At 48.9% G+C, this 24,500-nt stretch overlaps 1 protein-coding gene across 1 annotated transcript in view; it reads right to left on the bottom strand.

The window, feature by feature from the left end:
* The window catches only part of BOD1L1 (biorientation of chromosomes in cell division 1 like 1), a gene marked incomplete at its 5' end in the record, with an annotated part of 44,291 nt that overhangs the window by 8,828 nt on the left and 10,963 nt on the right, over nucleotides 1–24,500 (bottom strand). The window contains 9 exons of the mRNA XM_084233026.1: nucleotides 205–284; nucleotides 1,430–1,502; nucleotides 2,053–2,123; nucleotides 11,131–17,143; nucleotides 18,894–18,966; nucleotides 19,939–20,077; nucleotides 20,764–20,875; nucleotides 22,180–22,346; nucleotides 24,259–24,408. Of these exons, the coding sequence (XP_084089152.1) occupies nucleotides 205–284; nucleotides 1,430–1,502; nucleotides 2,053–2,123; nucleotides 11,131–17,143; nucleotides 18,894–18,966; nucleotides 19,939–20,077; nucleotides 20,764–20,875; nucleotides 22,180–22,346; nucleotides 24,259–24,408 (6,878 nt within the window). The remainder of the gene's footprint in view (nucleotides 1–204; nucleotides 285–1,429; nucleotides 1,503–2,052; nucleotides 2,124–11,130; nucleotides 17,144–18,893; nucleotides 18,967–19,938; nucleotides 20,078–20,763; nucleotides 20,876–22,179; nucleotides 22,347–24,258; nucleotides 24,409–24,500) is intronic.

Below are 24,500 nucleotides of genomic sequence, written 5' to 3'. Positions count from 1 at the left end.
TAGCAATGATTGTATCTTCATTCTGATAATACAGTCTTGCAGCTTATGATGACAAAGTGCAACACTCACGTTTCTAAGGGAGTCCAAAAAATACCTTTTGTTCTAATAAAGTGGTTATTACTGGGGGGTGGGGGGGGGAGTTACGTTTCCACAGCGATGTAATTAGGTTACCTCAGTTCTTAAATTAACAGGCAGAAAACATACCTTTGCATCTTGCAGCTCAGTTTCAGAACCTTGCCTCTGCGCTGTTTCTGTTTTGGAATCCAAGATATCTGGATTATCATCTGTAAATCAGTTTGGACAGAATCACAAAGGAATAAAAGCAAAATGAAATACACAGTTCTATTTGAGGACGGTTCAAGATTCTTTCTTGGACCTGTGCTATAGGATGTCAAGTTATTTCTGAAGGTGCTGGCAATGTCATGTCACTGAGCAGTGGACATGGCCTTGGCCCCGACAAAGCCAAAGTGGAGAAATTACAAAATTCCACAGATGCTCAGCAGAGACCAGCAAAGCAGTAGGGCTGATGGGGGCTCCAGATGCACAGAGCAACCAGGGGCACTATACTCCGGGCCAAGGAGCCACCTAAGAGGCCTGACTTAATGATTAGACCAGGGGCGGGGATTCAGGTCTACAGTGGAAATAAAGTCATGGTCTATCAGGATCTTGCTTTGTTTATAAGAAGTTGATACTACCTAACTCGCATGTCACTGTGAATGTACAGGTACCAGGGATGGCACCTGGACAGAGTAAGAACCCAGTCATTACAAAAGATTACATGCTCCTGACCAAAGGGGAGCATTTAACCCTTCTTTCCCACACTTCACCTCTGAGTTTACTGAGTTTGTACTTTGTGTCAGGCTTGAAAGAACCAAAGCCTCTGCACCGTCCTGCACGGCAGCCACAAGCCACATGTGGCTGTGGAAGCTGAAGCTAGAGCTGACTACAACTAAAAATGGATTCTCCTTCCCACTGACCCACGTCGGGAGCTCAATGCCATACGTAGCTGGCAGCGACTGGAGTAGACGGAGCCAACATAGAATGTTCCCGTCACTGCAGCAGGCTCTCCCGGGGGGTGCTGGCACAGGCAGAAAAGCACGTAAGCGCTCACAGCACTGCTGTCCACACCTGTACCAAAGTGCATCCCTCGCCGGGGGGTGTGTTTAAGGAGCCCTGCAGCACCTGGCTGAGCCTGGAGCAAGTGACAGAGGCCGGGCTTCCACACGGAGCAATCTGGCTTCTAGATCAAGCCCAGAAAATACCCTGGAAGTGTCACATCAGTCTGGAAATAAAATGGCCTCAAGAGGTGTGAAATAAACAATCACCACCCTCCTCAAGTAGTTCCTAAGTAGGTGGAACTATTTCTGGGATACAAAAATCACATGATTTTCAAAGACGTTGGAAACAGGCACATGAACACTGGGAGTACCCGGCTCGTCTTCTGAGGAGGGGCAAGGCTTCTTTCTCTTCCTTCTGGGCACGCGCCTCTCTTCCTCCTCAACCTGGAATCAAGAATGGTTAGATTAAAGGCAACAGAATTTGGATACAAATCTACTGCAAGGGGGCAAAGTACATTAGCTTCTCGTGTTTGGATACATTTTTATATGATTTTTTTAGAATCTAGAATACTGCTTTTGGCATCTAGACTTGGATCAGATTCAGTTTTTGATAAATTCATACAAAATAATCAAATTTGTCTGTCACTATACTCTATTCCAGTGATTCTAAAATACTTAAAAAAAAAATCATTGCTCCTTTCTCCATCTTTGAGTCCAGCACGGTCGGTGACGGTGTGTCCTGAGTTAACAGGGGGGTTTGGTGGCCCACTGAGGGCTGAGGAGAGGGTCTCTTCGTTGGAGCGCACGGACATGGCAGAACGCTGCCGGCCCTGTCCCGCTACCCACACGACAAGCACAGGGACAGAAGTGACGTGAACCTCAATAGGGTCAGTGAACTTTCAATACATGCAAAGAAGTTCTGCTTTTCTTTGTGCACTGGCAGAAAGCACAATGTACAAATCAGGAAACAGTCGCGCTTCCTAAGAAAACCCACCTCTTTCGGATTTGCTTCAACATGGTGGTCCCTCACGGCTTCTGCATTGTCCTTTCTACCATTGGAAATCTCTGAGTAATAAATACAAAAAAGAAAAATCAACCCTTACACCCTTACAGACTTCCTTCCCCCAGTACAATTCCAGGGCGTGTGCGGCGGGGCAGGGAAGGAGGGTGGGACATGACCACAGCAGTGGCGGGTCCTCCACCAGCCCGGCCAGGGGAGCCTCAGGAGTCCCCTCTGGAAAGGCGAGGCCCGGGGCCAAGCAGGGCCGCTGGGCTTCACACGCAGCCTCTGAGCCACCGGCCCACGCAGGGAGCTGCGCTGTAGGAGGAACGTCCACGGAGACCAGGGGGTGCCTGGGAAGCCACCGGATCAGCAAGTCCCCTGACTGACGCCGCCAAATGCAGGAGAGGGTGGGGTGACAACTGCCTGGCACACTCAATCAAGCTGAAGAGTCCTATCACATCGGCAATGGCACACCGAGTGTCGGGGCACCAGATACGTCTAGAGAACAGGCACTACATCACGCGTCGTAGCTGTGAAAAACCGGAATGTCCAAGACGACATGAAATTATGAAATATAATAACCTGGGTGGATTCACATACTATGGAAATAAAGAACAAATGAAATAAAGTAACTAGAGTTACAGGCATCTGACAAAATCTCAGAGTGTGATGCTAAAGGCACCAGCATGACAGAGACAGTTCTGGAACACGGCACTCCCTGTTGCCAGGAAAGGATTAACAGCAAGCGCAGCACAGTGGCCCCTTGGGGGGTGAGGGGGAGCTAGAATGTAGTTTACGCTTTCTGAAACAGTTTTTTTCTAAAGCATGAAGCAAATGTTCCAAATTTTAAGGCATGCCAACATTAGGAGATAGGTAACACGGAGGTTTCTAATCCTTGCTGTGTGGCTGTGAAATACAACACACTAGGAAAGCAAGTGCACAGGGGTTCAGACTGCTTTCCCCACTCTGGGAAAATCACAGGTGCTGGCAGCCTCCACAGGCGTTGGCAGCCTCCACAGGTCATGTGGAATGGGGCGGGGGCACATTAATGTGAAGTCCCGGATGTGTCACCTGCAGTCAGCACAGAAGTCCTCCTTGGGCGCAAACCCTGAGGAGGACCGCAAGCTCCGTGTTCCCATTGCACTAACTCCACTGGGAGGCGCTGATGAAGTTCCAGAAGCTACTGAAGGCCAGGCTCCCCACAACCCTCCACGCCTGCTCCCGCGACAACAAGTACTATTAACATTCTCCTTTCTAGAGTGTGTGGATTAAATGAGAAACTTTGTGAAGTATTTAGCACAGGGCCTGGCATGCAGAAAGTAACCAACAAATGGCAATTTATAATTCATACTGAAATTACCACTATGAAGTCATTAACTCACCTTCTTTGTTAGAAGTTTTGCTATCGGTTTCTGCATCTGTTTTTGAGCCCGAAATTTCAACCTACACATACAAAAGAAGAGGGTGTTTATGGAAAATCTCACAAAAATCTTAAAGATGGACAAAAAAGGAAGGTGACTGAGGTACTCCAGCCGTTTATGGCAATGTTGGAACTGGGGTACGTGTGCCTCTTCATTTCACCCAGAAGCTCAAGACCACAGAGCACCTTCCTTGCGAATTCGCTTCGGTTTTTTTAAGTTATCAGGCCACTCTGCCTGCCCTCCTTGTCTTTACAATGGTGATGGCAAGAGCAAAAAATAAGGTCGAAAATTTTCTGAATTGTGAGTTCCTTTCCCATCCAGAGACTTTCCGGAAATTCTCTTTTGTGCAAAAATGCTAGAGGATTCCGTCACTCTGGAGGGAGATTTCCCTTTGGCAAATCTTGACCACTGTCCCTTGCTTTTTAGACTGGGGGAGAGTCTCGAGATATCAACGACACTCCAGTGTGTGGCTCCGCAGCTAAAGTGCAGCAAAGGAGGGCTGGGCTGGGGTGGGGGCAAGGGAGGCCCCATGCCTTGGGGTCTGCAGGTCCCAGTCACACTGAGCAGCCTTGACCTTTTGAGGGTACCAAGCCACACGGGGCATTTCCCCACCGTCTCCCTCAGCAGGAGTGTACGAGCTTCTAGCTACAGGCAGGGACACTGCAAGGGAGTGAGGGAAACTCTAACGCTGGGGTGTCTGAGAGCAGGCAGGAATCGTTGGGGTCCTCTAGGAGCCCTGGAAAGAAGAGGGCCCATGATTTGTGAGCATTTTATAAAATCTTTACTCCTGGCAGGACATTAGATCCTTTACTCCTACAGAAGGAAAAAAAAAATTCTCTCCAGCACAAAAGGAATTATGAGAACCACGTATGGGATAAATATGCATTCGTGGCAATTATAGCTTAGTATCTTCAGGGAAACTTCCTAAAAACAATGTGAACTTTGTTAACTTCTTAATAAAAACCTCTTTTGTCTAGCATCAGGGTAATTTAAGACATCACGATCCCACCATGGACCCATAATCGTAATTATAAATCAAAGGTGCCTAGTTCTTTGAATTTCATTAGCATTATTCTGCACGATCTGGGCCTTCCCTCATGTTTCCTTAGTTCTGTCTCAGGACACTGGCCTAAAGGGCCACTAGGAGATCGCGCTGCTGAATTCGGAGTGACTATTTTTCTGAGGAAAACTGCTGAATTTCACGACATCAGTGGAGCCAGATGAACGAACTTATGTTGAACTTGAGAGGCACACACAAACGCCTCCTGACTCCTAAAGAAATGTGGGCAGCCCCTCTCCCTTAGGGGTGCCTCCCCATTCATCTCAAACACCCCCAACAAACAGCCCTGGCCACAGTACCAACAAAGCCCGAACCACGTCAGTGACTTACATCCAGGGGCTCAGGCACCGACGGAGGCTCTCTCTGTAGGTCAGCTGTTCAGAGACAAAAACGAGGAACAAGGAAAGTCAATACTGAACCACAGAGAAGCAGAAATCTCAGGGTAATTAGGTAGGACTATGTTGCTAAGTGGCCTAGCAGCTTTGGTGAATTATAACATTCTGACCACTATTTTTAAATTATTTAACGCCTACAGTTTCGCAGTATCGGCAGTGCCTCCCTAAGTCCCTATGCAACTCTGCTGGCGACCTCAGCTCAGCAGCAAGACAGTGCATGCAGCCAGGAGACGCTCTGTGCCACTGGCTCGTTTGAAAGCAAAGCCACCAAATGAAAAGTCAGACTCTCCCTCTAACAGCAAAGTCTATTTATATTCCTTGGAAACCTGAAGTACAAGGTCTACTGTTTCTACTCAGCAGTGACAGAACACACATTTTTCTTTTAAACAACTTCCTTTTACGTAAGTAGATGTCTTAGTGAACTGTACCTAAACACAGAGACCTGAAACATAACTGTGGGAAATGAGGACCTCAGAATCCAAAAATGCTACCTTCTTGACAATTAACAAATAAGGTGCTAATTACTTGTGTGATAAGTCATATGTACAGATTTTAATAAATGCATCTGTCCGAGTTTTGGGCAGATTAGTCATCATTAGTGTTTTCACAAGTCACACGGATAGCTCCCGGGCCTTGGCGCTTCCAGGCCTGTCTGCTTCAAGGCTCTAGCTCACATACGTGGGGGACGCCCTTCCCAATGGTTTTGCCTGGGAAAGTCCTGTCCCAAGTGCCCAGAGTCTGGGGTGAGGGTCTACGCATTCTGCTCCTGCGTCCAAATGACCTCTCCACTGCCTCTCTGCCTCATCTACTAATGCACACTGATCACCCTTCAGTAACTGGCTTCAAAACAGGGGGAGGGCCTCCCTGGTGGCTCCAGGGGTTAAACGTAGCATTATGAAGCTATCTGCAGCCTCTGCAGCACGAGTTCGATCCCCTAGGCAGCCAGGGAGCTACCCACATGGTGCAGCAGACCTCTCCTGACTCGCCCACTCAGCAGTGTATTTCGGTCAGTCTGCCTGTTCTGTTCCCCATTCTGTCTCTGGTGAATCCTCTCACCCCCGCACCTCTGGCCTATACCCCAGATTTTGTATGCATAAATAAATCCTTAAAAAAAAAAAAAAACCCACAAAATAGGGGGAATGACAAGTACTTATCAGGATTCAAAACAGATGTGTTGACCACCCAGCCCATTTTTATGGAAATACTTGGGAAACAGTTACCTGCATATGGGAATTCATCCAAGCTTTACTTGTAATAGTGCAAACTACAGACACTGGAGCTCTTTACGAGGTCTAACAAATGGGAAAGTATGGTAAAGGTCACTTGCAGTCCCAAAACAAATGAGGTCCGTCTGCGCACACCAAAGGAGAAGGCCCCACAACGTGGGTCCAAGAAAGTGCTACACTTACTAGGACATTTCTGTTAAACCATGGGAGAACAGGAAACTGAACTGTGCGTGCGTGTATCGAACTTTCTCCAAGTAAAGGAGAGAGACTGGGTCAGCTTAACTACCGGCCTTCCCCAAGGCCTGAGCCGGCACGGCTGTCCCCACGGACACACATGCCTCTCCAAAATATCTGGTCATCCACTCTAAAGCTCCTATTGCTTTTTCCTAGTTAATGTGAGAAAACGTTTCTCCACTGCCGCAATTCTCATGTCCACTTCCTTAATCCTGTGGTTCTCAAAGTGTGGCCAAAGGACCCCCCAGGACCTCCCATGCAGGGCCCACCCTACTGCCACACGAACACTAAGATGCCATTTACCTCATGAAATCAGGAGTGCACAGTGGAGTTTTCCACAATTATCTGTAAAGACTATTTAAACCCCAACTGCGTAAGTGCGATAAATTTCAACCAAGACAACAAATAGCAACAATCTGAATACAGACATCGATGAGAGAAACCAGCCATTTTCTATTAAGCTAGACTTAAATTTGCAAAAATGTAAATCAGCTACTATTTACTATATTTTGTTGTTTTGGAAAATCTAGCTTTTTTTTCCATGAAGAAATATTATTTGTTAACTTAGAATGAACTATGCTAAATGAACATATATTTTTTTTTTTAATAGAGGCATGTTTTATTTATTTATTTATTTGTTTGTTTTTTTGTTTATACATGCACTGGGTACAGTCAGAAGCGTGGGAGGGTGAGAGAATTCACCAGAGCCAGAGCGGGGAGCAGAACAGGCAGAAGGACCGAAGTACACTGCTGAGGGGAGCAGCGGGCGGCAGGAGAGGTCTGTGCGCCATGTGGGACCCTCCTCCGGTGGCCGGGAAGCAGCCGGGGATCGAACCGGCGCCGCAGAGGCCGCGGGCAGCTTCGCAACCCAGCGCTCAACCGCTGCGCCACCGGGGAGGCCCTAAATGAACATATATTTTATAACTTTCTCACTTTTCGCTTCTTATGTGATAAATGTCAACAGGCTTATAATCCAGATAACAAAATTCTCTGTCGTTTTTAACTGTGCAAAGTGGTCCTGCGACCAGAGCCTGAGAGCTTCTGTGTGGGCCCCGAGGCGGGGCCCCGGGAACCCGTGAGAGCAGGGCGGCGCAGCCGGCTGTGCAGAGATGGGGAAGAGGCCCCAGAAGCTGGGGGAGCATATGGCACCAAGGCAACAGTCCAGGCCCAGGCCCAAGAGTAGGGGGTGCAGGAGTGGGGGAGAAACTGGCCTGGCCACAGACTCGCCTCTGGAAATGAGGTGCAGCGCCTGGAGGAGGGCCGGGGAAAGGGGCAGAGGCGCCTCCTGGGGAGAGTAAAAACAATAGCTGACTCCACAGCAAGTTTTGACACAATAATTTGGAGACATCAGATTTATACAATTATCTTAAATAGAATTTATACCTCTAGAGAAATAGTATATGTTGAAACAGAGTAAGAAATTTGGGCCTCCCTGGTGGTGCAAGGGATGCAACCTGTGAAGCTGTCTGCAGCCACTGCAGCACGAGTTTGATCCCTGGCTGGGGAGCTACCCACAGGGCGCAGCAGACCTCTCCTGACTCTCCGCTGTTCCCCTCAGCAGTCTATTTTGGCGGAGCTGCCTGTTCTGCTCCCCACTCTGCGCTGGTGAATCCTCGCACCCCCCACACCTCTGGCTTGTACCCCAGTTCTTGTATGCAAAGGAAAAAAAAAACAGTAAGAAACTTAACTCATTTTTAAAAGGCGGGAGGCAAATGCATAGGGCCTGTCTGTGTTTTACTGTGAGCTGGCTACTGAGTTTCAAGCGAGAGGCCAATGCACATGGAAGGGAGTAAGAGAACACAGTAGGCACTCACCTTCTCCGCACGGCGTGCTCCCTCCCGGGTTTTCTGGTGGGGTGAGGGTTTCAGGACTTTTCTCTTTTCCTGACGACACAGACGTCTGGGAAATTCAAAGTGCCATGAAAAGAAGTTATCAAGAAGGCATGACTAACCCCAAGTTGAGGCATATCAACTCCCCGCATGTTATAACAACACAGAAGTCTGCTCTGAAGTCTGTGCAAAACTTAAAAATGAAAACATGGTTATTTCTGCCCAGGAGGCTTTTCTTTTTCCCCTAGCAAATTTCTACTCAGTTATAAAACTCTGCCCTCATGTCATCTTTGTAAGCCCTGCCGTCTGCCACCCGACTCCCGATGGGCAGGCCGTGCCTCCTCTGCCCGGCTTGGGCTCCTGTTCACAGCTCTGCTCCCACGGGCCGCTATGTGCCATGAGCTCAGGCTGGAACCAGGACGCGGAGACTCACTTGCGTACAAGATAGTGACATGACCTACGTCTAGTTTTTAGCAGCAGTTCTCTGGACTGAGTGAGCGAGTGAGTCAGTGGGGTGACTGCAGAAGCAGCGGTGAAGACCCTGGTGGTGGACACAGACACAGCAGTGGATGGAGTCAAGTTATATTTGGATGTGGAAACTCCAAGACTTGGCAATGAATTAAGTGTGGGGTGACAGGGAGGAACGGAGGGTAACCGCTGAGTTTGTGGTTTGAATAAACAGAACTGGATTACTGAGGTCCTTAGCTTTCTCCCCATGGGGATGGGGGAGCAGGGGGGGTGACAAGGAAGTGCCTCCAGGACGTGTGGTGACGTGGCTTTCCCACATGCACACACGTCAGTGTAGACGAATCATCATCCATACCTCAGTTTTCAAGCCGGCTTTGGGTTCCAATCCTTCCGAAACACTCAGCGCAGACTCCTCACTGCCTAAAGAAATGGAAGCCACCAAATGGGAACACAAAGCTGTCACCCGGCATGCCACGCCCCCTTCCTCTGTGGCCTTATTTTTGCCACTAGTAGGAAAAGATAAAAAGTAGGTACGAAAAATCCCAGGGCTTCCCCTGTGGCGCAGCGCTTGAGCGCTGGGTTGCGAAGCTGCCCACAGCCTCTGCAGCACCGGTTCGATCCCCGGCTGCTCCCCGGCCACCAGAGGAGGGTCCCGCATGGCGCACAGACCTCTCCTGCCGCCCGCTGCTCCCCTCAGCAGTGTCCTTCGGTCCTTCTGCCTGCTCTGCTCCCCGCTCTGGCTCTGGTGAATTCTCTCACCCTCCCGCGCTTCTGACTATACCCAGTGCTTGTATAAATAAATAATCTTTAAAAAAAAAAAAAAAAGAAAGAAAAATCCCAGATGGAAGGCAGGAGCCATTTTCTCACTTTTTGAGGAGGTATGTATGAAACAGTTTCTTGTGTTAAAGTGGCTGCCCAGAAAGAATGATAAAATAGTATTGTGGACACACGTTATTTCTAAGTATTTTCCTATAGTGATCTGCATCAGCACTGTCCCTGTAAGAAGGAACCCTGAGCCGCTGAACAGTCTCAATGAAGAAGGCAAACTGTGAACCGCCTCACTCTACTTGCTCCGCCTTGACACAGCAAAATTGAACATAAAAAACCTGAAATAGCCAAAAAGAAAAGGGTATTTTCTCCAGCAGACACTCATTTCTATCCATCTTGGCCCTTCCTCCTTCCTCTTCTGTCATCTGCCACCTGTGGCTTCACCTCCCTCTCAGCTGCCCACACACACCCCTCCCAGGAAAATCCCTCCTTTCTCCAAGAGGCTGCAGGCTTTTCCTCAGTAAAAGCCCTTCGATTTTTGCACCTTCAGAGGAAAAACAGGGGGAGGGAGTAACAGACTAGCAATGATGAGTCACAAAATCTGCCGCAGCATTCAATCTACCCCCAAACTCAAAGGGAACTGTCTCACGTAACCTTCCTCTACCCTGGAACGTTCTCAGTGTTTGCCAAGTCCCTGCAACAGCAGGACTGACGAATGGCTGACACCAAGGTCTGTTCCTGGGGAAACGTGCAGGACACTACGCTTCACAGCCAGGGCAGAAGGTCAGCCCCGACCGCTGGTGTTCTCACAGCAGGTGGCGCTGAAGGGTGCGTAGGCAAGTCACTGCAGTGTCACGGCTCACTCGCTGCCCAGCCAGCTCAGTCACACCACAGCCGACGGTCGCTTCCTGCCGTGGACAGCGTCACAGCCTGCTGACACCACCACTATATTCACAGTTCTTTTCACCCTGACTACATCTTTGCACCCCCATGGCTGGCACAATGGGCCTGGTGTCAAGCATCTGAGGTGGCCGGCAGAATGAAAGACGGTGGAAGCACACACCTCTGACAGGGGCCGACTCTAACATGATCTTTGGAATCTGCCAGCAGAGAACATGTTTCTCTTCTCTTTCAAACTCTAAACCACAAATGGTATTTAAAAATGCACTGCACTGACCTGTCATAAGCTGCACATCTCCAAGAAAGTGGAGGGTGCCGTGGTGTCTGCTTGCTCTATTTGCCCCACTTCATGCAAGAGAGACTGAGGCTTGGCGGTCATTTTTTTGTAAAAGGCACCCAAGGACCACGCTAGTTACCTGAACCTATTTCCTCACTTGTAAAATGAGGGGGCCCAAACCCCACTTGTCATGGGGCTGTAAAGCAACACTCATTCTGATCACCAAGAGCCCAGAGGAGCTCAGTGACTGGCAGCTCACACGCAGGTGACCTCGCAACTTCCTGCCCCTCAGGTTCCTACCTCTTTTCTCTCTGCACATAACGATGGGCCAAAGGTTTTAAACCACTAACACAAGCTTCTTCTAAGGAAATGACCCTCCAACCGCGGTTCCCGTCACCCTGGGTCCTGCTGGAGCCCAAACCACCTGCTGGCAGGCTTCTCACATGTGCTAGTCAACTGTGGAAAATGCTAACAGTTGCGGTTAGTCTCACCTATGCCACACACACATTCTTTGGAAGAAACGGTGATCCCGAGGCCTTCTTCCTTCTGGCACGAGGGCGCCGTGCCAGCTCCTGCTGTCTCCGAGCACACGGGAACTGGCTGCTTGCAACGGTGGCCGCTCTTTACAGCCAAGTCCTGCCCAGAGTTAGGGGCTGACAGAGCTACATCGCAGGCAGCTGGAGGGACCATGGCGTGGGGAGGGGCAATTTCAGATTTTTGGTGGTTAATACATTCAGAGGGGGTGGTTTTCAAGTCGCCCTCAGAACCCTGCGGGTTGGGAGGAGGCGAGGACTGCCGCGCAGCGTCTCCTAAACACGGCGAGTCGACACCTTTTTTAGCACCGGGACTCACTGCTGTCACACAGCCAGCGCTGACGGAGGAGCCTTCATCGCCGGCCATTTGCTCGGGCCCTCGGGGGCCCACGGGCGAGCTGGCACTCCTCCGCAAACCTGTGGGGGAACCGTCCCCCGCCGTCTCTGCCTCCGGGTTCGTGTTTTCTCTCTGAACTGCATACGAGGACACGGGCTTCTCTTCTGCACGGATGAGGCACAAGGCACTCTTGCTTCGAGCCACTGTGTCCCGCCTCTCAGTTGGCTGGCCTCCCGCCTCAGAGAGCTCAGCCACGGAGACCCTGGCCTGCCCTTCCTCGGTGTGCATGGTCCCCACGAAGCCCACTGTCTGCCCTGCCAGTGGGCCAGACTGCTGACAGCCGTCCTCAGTGATGAGGCTGGGTGTCGGGATGTCACACTTGCTCCGCGTGGCGGCTGACAGAGCCTTTCCTTCTGGCTTGCTGGCAGTCAGCCGGCTCTCGCCGCGTGTGTCCAGGCCGGTGGTGATTGGCACACACTCAACTGTGCTGGTGGAGATGAGGGCGGCATCGCTCGAGTCCTCCACCCTTGCCGTGCCGGGCTGCTCCTGGTCCAGCGGGACGGCTCCCAGCACAGCAGCCTCGCAGCCTTCAGAGGTGCTTGTGGAGATCATGGCCGAGTCGCTCAGCTCCTCCGCAGGGGTGACGGCGGGACGCGTGGCCTCCTGAGGGCGGGCGCTGGACACTGGGCCCTCGCAGTCTTCCACCGAGCTGGTTGAGATGACGGCGCTGCCGTCCTTCTCCTCGGCGAGGGCCCCGCAGACGCAGGCCTCGCAGCCCTCCGCGATGCTGGTGGAGATGAGCGCACACTCGTCCTTCTCCTCCTTGCTGGTCGAGGCGAGGGGACGCTCGGCCTCTGCGGGGGCGCTGGGCATCGGCACCTCGAAGTTGCCGGTGCTCACCAGGCTGGGCCCCTGAGCTCCCTCTTCAGCGGGGGCGCCGGCGGGCTGGCTCTGGGTGAACTTGGTGGAGGTGGCGCTGGAAATAGGCACTTCGCACTCCTCGCCGAGGCTGGTGGAGATCATGGCGCACTCGTCCTTGTCTTCGGCCCGCGCAGTGGCCGGCTGGCTCGCATCCCCCGACGCCGCACTGGGCATCGGGGCCTCGAATTCTTCCACGTTCACCCTGGTGCCGTCCACGCTGCCGTCCGTTTTCAGGGCGCTGGGGCGACCCTCCTCCGCGTCTGTGATCTTGCCTAACGGAGCAGCGCCGTCGCCTGCTCTGCTGGTGGAAATCATCACGCCGCTGCCTTGACTTCTGCTCCCCGCCACGCCGGCCTGGCTGGGGACGTGGTCGCTGGCGCTGGCGGCCAGGAGGCCGTCGCATTCTTCGTTTTCCACTGAGGTGATGACACCCTCGTCTTCCTTTGCGCTCGTGGATGTGCGATGAGCGTCACCTGCCGGGGCTGCACCAGACACGAGCACCTCATAACTGCCCCCGACCAGGTCGGCAGAAAGAGGGGCACCCTCAGCTCTCTCCTTTCTGGCAAGCTGGCTGTCGCGCTGCTCAGAGGCCGCCACACTCGTCATGGGCCCCTCACAGCCTCCCGGGCCCCGCGCGGGCGGCCCCGTCCCTGGCGCGGCACTCGTCACGCTGCTCTCCACCAGCCCTTTGGCGCTGGAGCAGATGTCTGGGTCCTTGGCACCCCGCCCTGCACCACTCATGCTGTCCACACTGCTTTCGCTTGCGTCCGTGAGGGCAGCCCCAGGCCCCACTCGCCCCGCAGCCGGCCCCACGGGCGCGTCCTGCTCTCCTGCACTCTGGCACGTGGGCCCGCCCTCGCCGTCCTCCTCCACGCCCGCGCAGGCGGCGGCGGGCCCGACCTCGTTGCCCCTGCCGGTGCTGGTCACCACGCCCTCCCCTTCGTCGTCGTCCTCCTTGGCGCCCGTGCTGGTGACGATGCCCTCGTCATCGCAGGGCCCGGCCGCCACCAGCGACGCGTCGGGCACCTGCGCGGCGGCCGTGCTGTCCATCGCGCTCTCCGCGGTCTCCTCCGACTCGGAGCTCAGGGCGAAGCCCGCGCCGCTCTCCTCTGAGCCCGAGCAGCTGGCGGGGCCCTCGCCGTCCTCCTCCGTGATCCCCGTGCTGGTGACTGCGCTCTCCCCCTCCGCGCCGTCGCTCCCCAGGCCGTCTCCCCCCGGGGCGGCGCTGGTGCCCAGGGGCGCGCCCTTGTCCAGCAGGCCAGCGGCCGCCCCCGAGACCCTGTGCTCCTCGGGGGGCCCCGCGCCCGTCACCGAGCACATCACGAAGCTATCGCCTCTGTCCCCCGCTCCCGTACACGTCACAGTCCCCTCCGTCTCCTTCTTGGGGCCCATCCTCACTGCACTGCCCCGGAAGCCGTCGGCCTCCTCACTGCGTGGAGACCCCTCTCTTATTTCCGTCCCTGCGCTGGTAACGGCGCCGTCACTTTCGCCCTCACTAATAAAAGCACCAGCGCCGCCCGCCAGCTCCGAGTCTCCACTGGAAGCACCGCCGCGCTTCTCCTCGGAGCCTGCACTGGTGACAGCGTCGTCCTTCTCGTCCGTCACGGCGCTGTTGACGTTGCCTTCTGCCCGCGTGGCGCAGGCCGGCTCGGGGGCCGTGGTGCTCTGTCCAGACTCGGCCAGGGCGCACTCGCCACTCTCGCCTCCCTTGGTGCTCGTGAGGTAAGTCTCACTCTCAGCAAGTCCCTCTGTGACACCTCCGCCTTCTTCCGCTGCAGCGAACACGGTGCGGCCACTGGCTCCTGCCCCAGCGTGGAGGGGGGTGTTTCTGGAGCCCGCAGCTGCTGTCACGCCCTCATCTGCCTCAATGCTGGTGCACGGCACGGCCACCTGCCCCTCTCCTGTCTCTGAAGATGTGGTGGTGGCAGGCCCCGCCTTGACCGTGCTGAAGGTCACGCCTTTGACCTGCCCTTCAGAGCTGGTGGCGACAGGTGTCCTTTCTGCTCGACCAGGCCCGGCTGCCATACTCTCAGCCTTTCCTGTCCTCTGGGGTGAAAGAGATGAGGCAGCCTTGCATCCGGCACTGGTGTCGACCTCGCTGTTCTCATTCCTTCCTTCGGCCCCCACCACTGTGTTCTCTGTCTCACCCGGGGCTTCACAGTGCTTCTGTTCGACAGCTTCGGCGTCTTGTGTACTCACGCCCAGCACGTGATCAACAGCAATACTGTCCTTCCGGCCACTCATGACTGCAGCTCGAATTGCTTGCTTTGAACTGGGCCCTGTACTCACGTCCCTGTCTGCCTTGGCTGTGTCCATCAAGTCACCTCCTTTGTCAACATTCCTACAGTCTATGATCCTGTCTGCTAACTCACTGTCAAGAGGTGTGTTTGATTTTCTCTGTTTACTGGGCAGTGATGTGGCCTGGTGACCTGGCGTGTGCCCTCTGTCATCCATGCTTACTCTTGCTGGCATGTCTGCTGTGGAAACCGCGCTACCCTCTCTACTGTCACTTGTCCAAAGGGCTTCTGTCACACTCCGGTTAGGGATGTCAGAGTCGTGCTTAGGTGAGGTGCTGGCTGCGCCCCCTTCTGAAGCAGGCCTTTTGTCGAATAAAGCCATTCCATCTTTGTCATGAAACTGCTTCTGCGGTGTGACAGTCACTGCACTTGGGGATGGGGCCGGGGCTGGCTCTGCAGAATGCTCAAGAGCCGTGTCTGCAGGAGGGGCGCGCTCTGCAGGGGGCCTGCTCGTGTTCGTCACATCCTTGTGCGCCCTCTCGCTTTCTGATGGGACACGAGACAACACGCGAGGACCAGCGTCAGGGTCCACATTCCCTTCCCGAGCTCCTTGTTCGGTGGGCTCCTTCTCCCCAGGGTTCAGCCTGGACACAGCACTTTGGACATGTCCCTTCTTGACCAGGGTGCTTTTATGGTCGGTGTGTTTTTCAGAGTTACTAACAGCGCCTGTGCCACGTCCTGATTTACAGGGGGGAGCTGCTGTTTTTGAATCAACCGTGGAAGTTCTCAATTCATCCTTCACAATTGTGGCAGAAGATCTTTGCTTGGTAATGTTTTCCGCGTCGGCGCCTGACTGAGAGCTAGCATTGCTGCCCTCCTGGGGTTTCGGTGCCTCACAGACACGCTCAACGGCTGGTTCCGGGTCCATGTCCATGGGCTCCTGTTCTGGGACCAGAGTGGTATCGCCGCTTTTTCTTGGTCTTGGGAGGGAGGGACTACTGGGGGTGCCCAAAGCACCGGCTGCGAGTTTTTCTTCTCCTTTGGTCATCTCTTGTGACACGCTCCCTCTTCGATTTTCCCACAACCTTCGACTTAACTTCTTGTCTGTGCCGGAACTCGCCCCTCTGGCCTTTTCATGATTACTGTCAACTTCTCTACCATCCTTGTCATCTGATCTAGTCTCTTCCTTCTTCTTCACATCTTTGCTGCTGTGCTTGAAGCTTCTGCTTTTGTGTCCGTCTGATAACTTTCTCTCCAATCTGGAGGAGCCGGAGTCTTTATCACCCTTATACTTGTCCTTTGCTGCCGGGGCCTTGGCCCGGTGACTAGACTCCTTCTGGGCACTGTGGGCCCCGGCGACGGCGCTCTCCACCACGGGTTCAAGGCCAGTCTCCTCAGAAGGCCTGTCCTCAGCTTTAGACTTTCTCTGTCTATCTGGGTCACTTTCTTCTGTGTTCTTGTCTTTGTCTGGCTTTGAAGTGGTTGTCTGTTTTGGGACACTTTCTTGTAACTCTATCTCAGCTACTTTTAACTGTTTGCCTTGACTTTTTGATTTTGACTTTAACGTAAGTTTCTCTTCTACCAGGCTCTTTGTCCTCCTCTTGTCCTTGTGAACAGCCTCTTCTGGTTTTAAATTACCCTCTAGATTAGTGGAGTCTGCATCACACCGATCCTCTGAATAACTCTCACTTCTTCTCTGTGATGTGACACCGTGTTGCCTGGAGCTCAGGGAGTCCCTCTGAATTCTAGAATCACTGGATCGTCTGGACTTGTGCTCCACCTTAGCTCTATCGGCCGACACGTGTCTCTCTTTTTTGTTGTTTTCTTTGCGAACATTCTCATCTGTTTTGATGATATATTCGGAAACTGGCTTTCCATCTTTGCCTAAAATGGATAACTTCCTTTCATTCCGGTGTTTACTTTTTCGCTCAGGTTTGTCATCTGAAGACGGCGTTGTTGGCTGACGTGGCTTTTGAACGTTCTCCTCGCCTTTCAGTGCTTTCTCAGAAGACTGAGGCTCAGCCTCATCGCCTGCTTTATGTACGCTGTCACCTTTATATTTGTGTTTTGTAGGCGGTTTGTCTTCTGACAAAGCCCTCTCTCTTTCCGGCTTCTCCTTGGAGGATTTCGCCTCTTTCTTAGGCAAGCATTTTGAATGAGGAGTTTCTGAGTCATCCTTCTTCAGGTGCTTTTCTGTTTTCAAGGCTCCCTTCTGTTTCTGGGTTTCTTCCGTGCCCACGTTGGAGCGTTCCGCCTGCCTCTTCCCGTCCCTCGTGTCCGTCTCTTCCTGCGCCCCTTCCACCACCACGGGGGTAGATGTCCTTCTCTTGTGTTCTCTTTCCAGTTTGGACTCGTTTTTGTTTTCCTCAGCTGAATGCAAAGACTCTGAAAGCCTCCGAGCAGGTTTACCTGCTTCACTTTTTGCATGAACGTGCTTCAAATCCTTTGAAGAAGACACCTTTTCCTTTTCACAATGCTGCAAGAAAATATGAGAAAGAGTAAAATCAGTATTATATTCAAATTTAACATTTGGATGCCTTTAGATGCTGAATGCGCACACATCACACTCACTTAGTCTTTGCTAGAGGCCTGAGGTAGGGATCACTCATGTCAGTCTCTGCACCAGGGAACGGGATCTCAGCATGTTCCATAAGCTGACATCCCGCAATGAGTTTAGATGATCTCATTCTAAGTCTAGTGCTCTCTCCACCACAGCACGGGACTGTCAACGGAGACCAGCAATTTCTCCCGAGATTTGCCCCTGTACTTAGGAGGCAAATTACTAATGCCCACTAACCCCAGGTCATCAACAAACACGACCTGAATGGATGACAGTCCGATAGTCTTTTTAGTTCAAAAGCGCCATACCTGATGATAAAGACAAGTTAAAAATTTTACACCGAACTAAAGATTTTTCTGTATTTTAATTTGGAAACCAGAATTATTTATAGAAACCACATGAATTTAGGCTACTTGGAGGGCATTCTACTTAGAAGATTAAAATGCACACAGTAACTCAAAGTAACAGTAGCCACATCATATGTGAGGTATACGAGCTTGTGTTTCCAAGGGAAACCACTGGCGGGCTAAAGCATCCTAAGTCCTCTTCCCTCGCCATAGGGAGTGGATGCCGACTAGCCAAACTTTAAAAGACTCGCTGACTACTAGTTGTAATTACTATTATTCAAACAATAGGCTGCGATCCTTAGAAAGACCATGTGCCTCTGGATCTTGTGCTACTGCAACTTCATATAATTTTACACATGATTAATGTACTTATACTAGTATAGGGGTGAGAGTTTGGCGTGATCTTAAAAATACCTCAAAATTAAATTCCTCAAAGGAAGAACAGAGATTTTATTAACCTAATTTTACTGTAAGTTTGAGCCAAATAATGTAGAATATAATTATATTTTCTATGAAAAATTTTCCATAGAAATTTATCATAATATGAAGTTAAATATCTAAAAAATATGCCATTAAAACATCAGGATATACTTTTAAATATACTTTTAATTTGTGGATACAGAACTATTTAGTGGCTACAAGTAACCACTAAGTTGTTACTTTCCCCCTGGAAAGTGTCAAGGTAGTTCAGACACAGAATGGCAAGTCAGGCATGATTAAGGACTGAAACTCAGAAAAAGCAACAGTTTAACCCAAGAAAATAATTCAAAAAGTAGAAGAAACATACTCTTTGCACATGTTTTTACTATTTGAAATAATTAAATCTTGGCAATAATCTAAGTATTCAACTACAAAAAACGCTTTAAATATGATATTTCCATTTATTCAATGGATCATTAAATTTACGATTAGGAAGCTTACAAGGTAACAGGAGTAAGAAGGAACATTAAAGAGATTCTGTGAGATTATAGCCACACCACAAAATCATGATCATCTGTGCAGGAGGAATGCAAGAAGGTGAAAGAGGGTTTGCTACTGCTACTGGAGGGATTTTAGTTTTTCCCCTTTGTCTTTTCATTATTATTACAGCAACTTTGTTATTGCAAATATGGAAGCGAGGGGGTGGAAAAGCAGCTATTATGAGATAAAAGATCATAGGAAACAATTTCTCAAAATGAGGAATTCAGGCCTTCATAGGATAAGGGTTCCAAGAATACTGAACGTGAGGGATTGTTCTACTTGGAAAATTTACTCAAAACATAAAATGGCCTATAGCTAACAAAAACATGTTAAAGGGAGTTTTATTAATTAAGACACACCTCATTTGCTCTGAGGGTTTCTTTGGAATCTTCTTCAGATTGCTGTTTCTTTTTAGAATTTTCTTCAACACTCCTAAGTGGGGGAAAAAAGTCAGATATGAACTTTGCTTGAAACAAATGAAAGAATTTCCCAGGAAGCTTAAAAAGAAAAAATTCAGCTTTCCTTTATGATAAACACTTGATCCACAAATGAAGAAGACTTGTTACATACTAATTTAAAGCCTTTGTCAACAGAGAAGAACCAATCCCAAAGGTGACATGGGTTACTTTGGAGCTAAAGGAAAGTAGATGTCAAACAAAAACTTCCAATTTGTTGCTTGAGGGTGGGTATCTTATGGGCCATAATTATATTTTGAAAGTTTTCCATCTTTTGAGTAAAGAGCGTAGCGTGATTTATTCAAAATTAATAGGCACATGGTATAAGAAAACTGAAAGCCGACTCTTCTCAATGAGGTCTGTAAATTACTGATTCGGGACCTTGGCGTCCATTATAGATTTACTTAACCGCATCCCAAAGGAAGAGCAAACTGTAGCCCAAGGCTCACACAACTTCATAGTTACTGTTAGAGTCTCTCTCGCTTTCTAATTCTGACAGCACTAACCACAATACTGCAGCGGTGAAAAAGCATTTGGAACAATGGGGAAGAGGACCACCTAGAAATACTGGAGAAAGGATTTAACCATCGTACCTATGAGGTTACCAAATGTCCAGAACACAGACACTTACTGCAGACTTCCAGAAACTCTGCAACTCCAGGACAACTGTGTGCTTATGTAGGTTGACTTTTCTGGGGAAAAGTCTAAAATATCAATCTCCTCTCAAATAGGTTTGGAAGCCCCCAAAGGATTAAGATACACTCTTTGGCAATATTACAGACATTCTGACACCATGCACCATGATGCTAAAAGCAAAATAAGATCTTTTATAAACATGTAATAACACACATCCAAGGTCTGGCTCTCTACTTGTCATTTTCACTGCCTCTCTTCTAGAAGCATGCCAGGAGAATGCTACAATGGGAATGTGGCCAGATAAAACACGTACCTGGAATCTTTTTTTCTTTTTTTGCTTAGGGCTACTTTTTTCTCTAGGACTTTCCGTTCTTTAAGGACTTCTTTAATTCTGGGGGCTTTGGGTTCCAGACTCTTTGCTGATGATTCCTCTAAGTCCATACTACTTTTGCCTGTGAAAGAAGCAATCAATAAACTGTATTTTAGAAGAGAATTTTATGAACAGTGTAACCTTTATCAATTTTTCATTAACATTTTCTAATCTCTATGAGAATGCAAAATGGCATTAATATCTTTAAGCTCTGCTGGAATAAAAATAACATTTTAGATGGAGAAGTCTTATCATTTTTATTTTAAAAGATCATATTTGCTTGTTTTGTATACTAGACAAGAATAGCAGAGTTCAGAAGAAAGGCAATTTTGATCAATGAAACGTTCCAGACAAATGTTTGACACTGTAGTTAACAAAGTATTCATTAATTCCATTAGCATCACCTGCAAGGCTTGATTACTCACATGTTAACAGTCCATTTTTCCAGTGATAATTAATTTCACAATCATTGGAAAATAAACTGCTGACCCATGCGCTGTGTGAGCTGGCAGACTTGATGAGCTGTTTCACATAGATACAGCAATATAATAAAGAAAGAATGGCTAAACACACCAGGTTTATTAAAACGTAAATCTTCCACTCTTGAAAATAGATAATTAGAAAAATGTATAGCTTTATTAAGATACACTTCAGATCATTTTATAAGCATATCTCATAAGCAGTAATATGACAACCTAGAAAATGAAAGAGCATAAAACGAGCTAGTTCAACACATTACAAAGTTAACATCCCAATAATATCCCATACCTTGGGTCTTAGCTTTTGAAGACTTCGTCTTTTCTGCTTTCTGTTTTCGTTTTTCTTCCAGTTTCTCTCTATTAATTTGCCTTCTTATAAGCCTCTCCTCTTTTTCTTTAGCCTAAAACCATAAAATAGGCATGCTTATCCTGATACATTATCGGGTAAAAGAAAAAGACTGAAAAAAAATGTGTGCCCCTCAGAGGGTCTTACAAATTACTGGACTCTGCAAAAGTGCAATTACACTCCATAATTTGGAAGCTACCAGAAGAATAAAAGAGACAGATCTGAAGAACGCCACTGATTTGAAGAATGAGAGAGGAACTGTTTTGTGAATGGTGGTTTAATAAGCTGGCTACTTCAATGAAAAGGACAGTTATGAAAATACACATAAGCATCAAGTGTACCTATGCAGGCCTCCAGATTTCTCCATTACTCTTACAGGGCAAAGTTGAAATGCAGATTCAAGTGACAGGCTAGAGCTACAACAATGAGACTTGCAGGTTTAGGATGTGGGATTTTTTTTGCTGTCCTATTTTAAAGCCAGTGAGAATCTAGTCCTAGGCTAGAACACAAAGTGCCCCAAGTCCTAAGCACAGGCGTAATTCTGGTCAAGTAACTTTTACTTGATAGGCCACCATTAACATTCCGGTGTGCATCCTTCAAGTTATTTCTCTGTGGATTAATGTTTCCTATTTTGAAGATGTAGAGCTTTTTTTTTTTTTCCTCCTTATTTAAGATTTATGTTTATACAAGAACTGGGGTACAGGCCAGATGTGCGGGAGGGTGAGAAACTTCACCAGAGACAAAGCGGGGAGCAGAACAGGCAAACAGACCAAAGACACTGCTGAGGGGAGCAGCGGGCAAGACAGGAGAGGTCTGCCGCGCCATGTGGGTAGCTCCCTGGCCAGCCAGGAATTGAACCAGCGCTGCAGAGGCGCGGACAGCTTCACAGCGTGGTGCTCAACCCGCAGCGCCACCGGGGAGGCCCTATAAGAGCTTCTTTTAATTTTAGTGTTTCTGAAATTGCAAGCCATCTTAAAGCTGATATACGCATTCAGTGAGATAGCATTTTTCCCCCTAAAAAGCTGTTAATAATTTAATGACATGTTTTTAAAATTAGAAGCATTTTCAAATCCAGGAAACATGTTAACATTTTGTTATTAAATTAATGGCTGCAAATCACACATTTGTAGGTTTCAGTCACACATCTCCATAACATGAAACGTTTGGGCTATCAAGCTACTGTTACTTACAATGACATGTCACTTCTGTCACATTGGTTATGACTATTCTGCTGTTAAATGACAAGATTCCTGACAGCACAACCTATTTTCATACACTCACCAGTACCTTGTACACAGACTAGTCTAGTTTGCCAACCTGATTTAACAGATGAAAATAAAACCAGAAAGTCTGACTTACAATAGACTGTCGCCGCTGTTCCACCGTAAGCTCATCGTCAGAATCACTGTAATACTTGGAGTAGAGATAGGGTTTGTGGACATAAGCGTGCCGTACATTTTTTGCTTTTCCTTCATTAGAATCACTGGTTTGAGTTTTTGTTTTGTTCTGTTTGCTTTTTTCTTCATCTGGAAGAAAGTCAACAGAGAGAGGGGTACTTCTGCGATTTAGCAATGAAACCTACGCTGTTTGATCAACTTCAAGCAATAAAGCACACCAATATAGTTTCAGTGCAGTCATAGGTCCAGCAGAGGACATGTCAGTATGTGCGAATTCAAACTGACATTCTTAAAGGCTACATAATCTGTATCTTAACTTATTTCTTAACAATCAGATTCACACACATGAAGAAAGAAGTCAGTCTTATAATTACTTATGTTCTCTTGTCAAATAGTTGATTCTCACTATATGGCAGTGGACAGGTGTGAGTGTTTGCCACGGTTAAGCTGCACCCACATGAAGCTGAGATTTCAGTGATCAGCTGCAGGACTTGCATTTACCAGAGGCTAACTGGTAAACATATACCAAAACCCTCTAGGAAAGCAGATTTGATGCCCCAGGATACAGCAAAAAGTAACAAAAGGAAAAAAAAAAAAAAACTCATGAGCGAGGTTTATATCTCATACTGCTTAGTACTCTCAAAATAGACTATTTTTACTTTTTGGATCCCCTACTGAGAAAATCTAGTTGTCCAGGAAAAACCTTAAAAAGACTCAAAACATCATCTAGGCAGGCTGGAGAGGGGAGTGTGCATGGGACAGCAGGATCCATGGGCTCACAGAACAGGCCTCTCAGTCAGATGGGAAAAGCAGGGAGCGCTACAGATGATTTTTTTGAGTTCATCATTTAATTTTTTCATGGATATTAAGAATGAAAATCGAGAGAGACTAAAAAACACATCTGTGGTTTCTGCTTTTCCTCCTTTGTGTTCTCTCTAGGTGTTTTGTCCAAAAGTCAGCAGCAAATTTAGAAGAAGCTGCCTCAAGGTCACTGAAAATCATTTCCAGTATTTCTGATTTTTAAAAAGGTCATACATGAAATCTAACTGCCCAGCTATGTGACCCTGGCCGGGACAGCGTCCCTTGGGGATGCTTCTCCACCTGGACCTGTGAGGACTGTACTAGGTGGGGCCCAGACCCACTTGGCACAGTGATGCACGGCCTGTGCTTAGGAGGGTCAGGTGAAGAACGAACTGTAGAGTGAAAGAGGCCTGGTCTTTGCCAGTGGCTCCAAAGAGGTGACCTCTAAGCCTCTGGAATGCCATGCCTGACATCACCTGGGGGTCCTGGGTCAATCTATCAGTGTGATCTGGGGTGACAACTTCGGATCACGGATATCAGCTTGACTGGAGAACGAGCCAGACACGTGGACAGGACAGCTATGGCTCTGAAGCCAAAGGAAACTCGGAGAGTCGGGCTCCAGGCACATGCCCTGGTCGGCAAATCAGTGAGTAATGTCAGATACCAATGCCGGGAAAGTAATGCTCTCCACAACTCCAGAGAAAGAACAGATGGAAGCTCAGTACTCTAACTTTCTGGACTCTGCTTCGGGTGCAAATTTCTCGGCCAAGGTCAATCTGTCTTCCTTACCTGCCACCACCTGCAGCCATGCAGCCAGCAGTTTTCAGTGAGCTCTGTGAATCCTGTGAGTGAATCACCAAGCCCAATGGTGGTCTCAGGGACTACAAGCTTGCAACTAGTGTCAGAAGTGAGGGCTTTCTTCTGGACTGTGCCCCCCGAAAGGCCACCCACATACCCACAATCCCATACATAGCATCTTCATATACATTATCTATTCTAAATCTTATCTCATCCTAATGGATGGATTAAGAGATGGAGAACCAAGTCTTGTTGAGATTTTGTGACTTACCAAGCTTGCTCAGACAACCTCGGAGCTGGGACTCAGAAACCAATCTTCCAACTACAAAGTCCCATGCTCTTGCCACTACACCACACTGTCTCTCACGATATAGCCATCTGAATATACAAATAATGCTCGACGGGAAGCTTCACAGAGGCATTACTAAGTAAAATGCTTTACCATCTGATGTAATCTCTCCTTCTTCCATGCTATCAGACATTACTACTTCCTCCTCGGTGTCTTCTTCAAAAGATGAAAGGTCACTGGTATGGACAGAGCTCACCGTGATGTCTGTAAGCCCGTCCACATCAGACCCCATCAGAGAGCAATCTAGGACGAAAATACAGGATCGCCTTGTTATGAACACTCTCAGATCTCAATTCCTAAATTACTTAAAATATCTACTTTAAAAATACATGTCA

This window comes from Talpa europaea (assembly GCF_964194135.1).
Source record: "Talpa europaea genome assembly, chromosome: 5".
NCBI classification, from domain to species: domain Eukaryota; kingdom Metazoa; phylum Chordata; class Mammalia; order Eulipotyphla; family Talpidae; genus Talpa; species Talpa europaea.
This window is presented reverse-complemented; position numbering and strand designations above follow the sequence as displayed.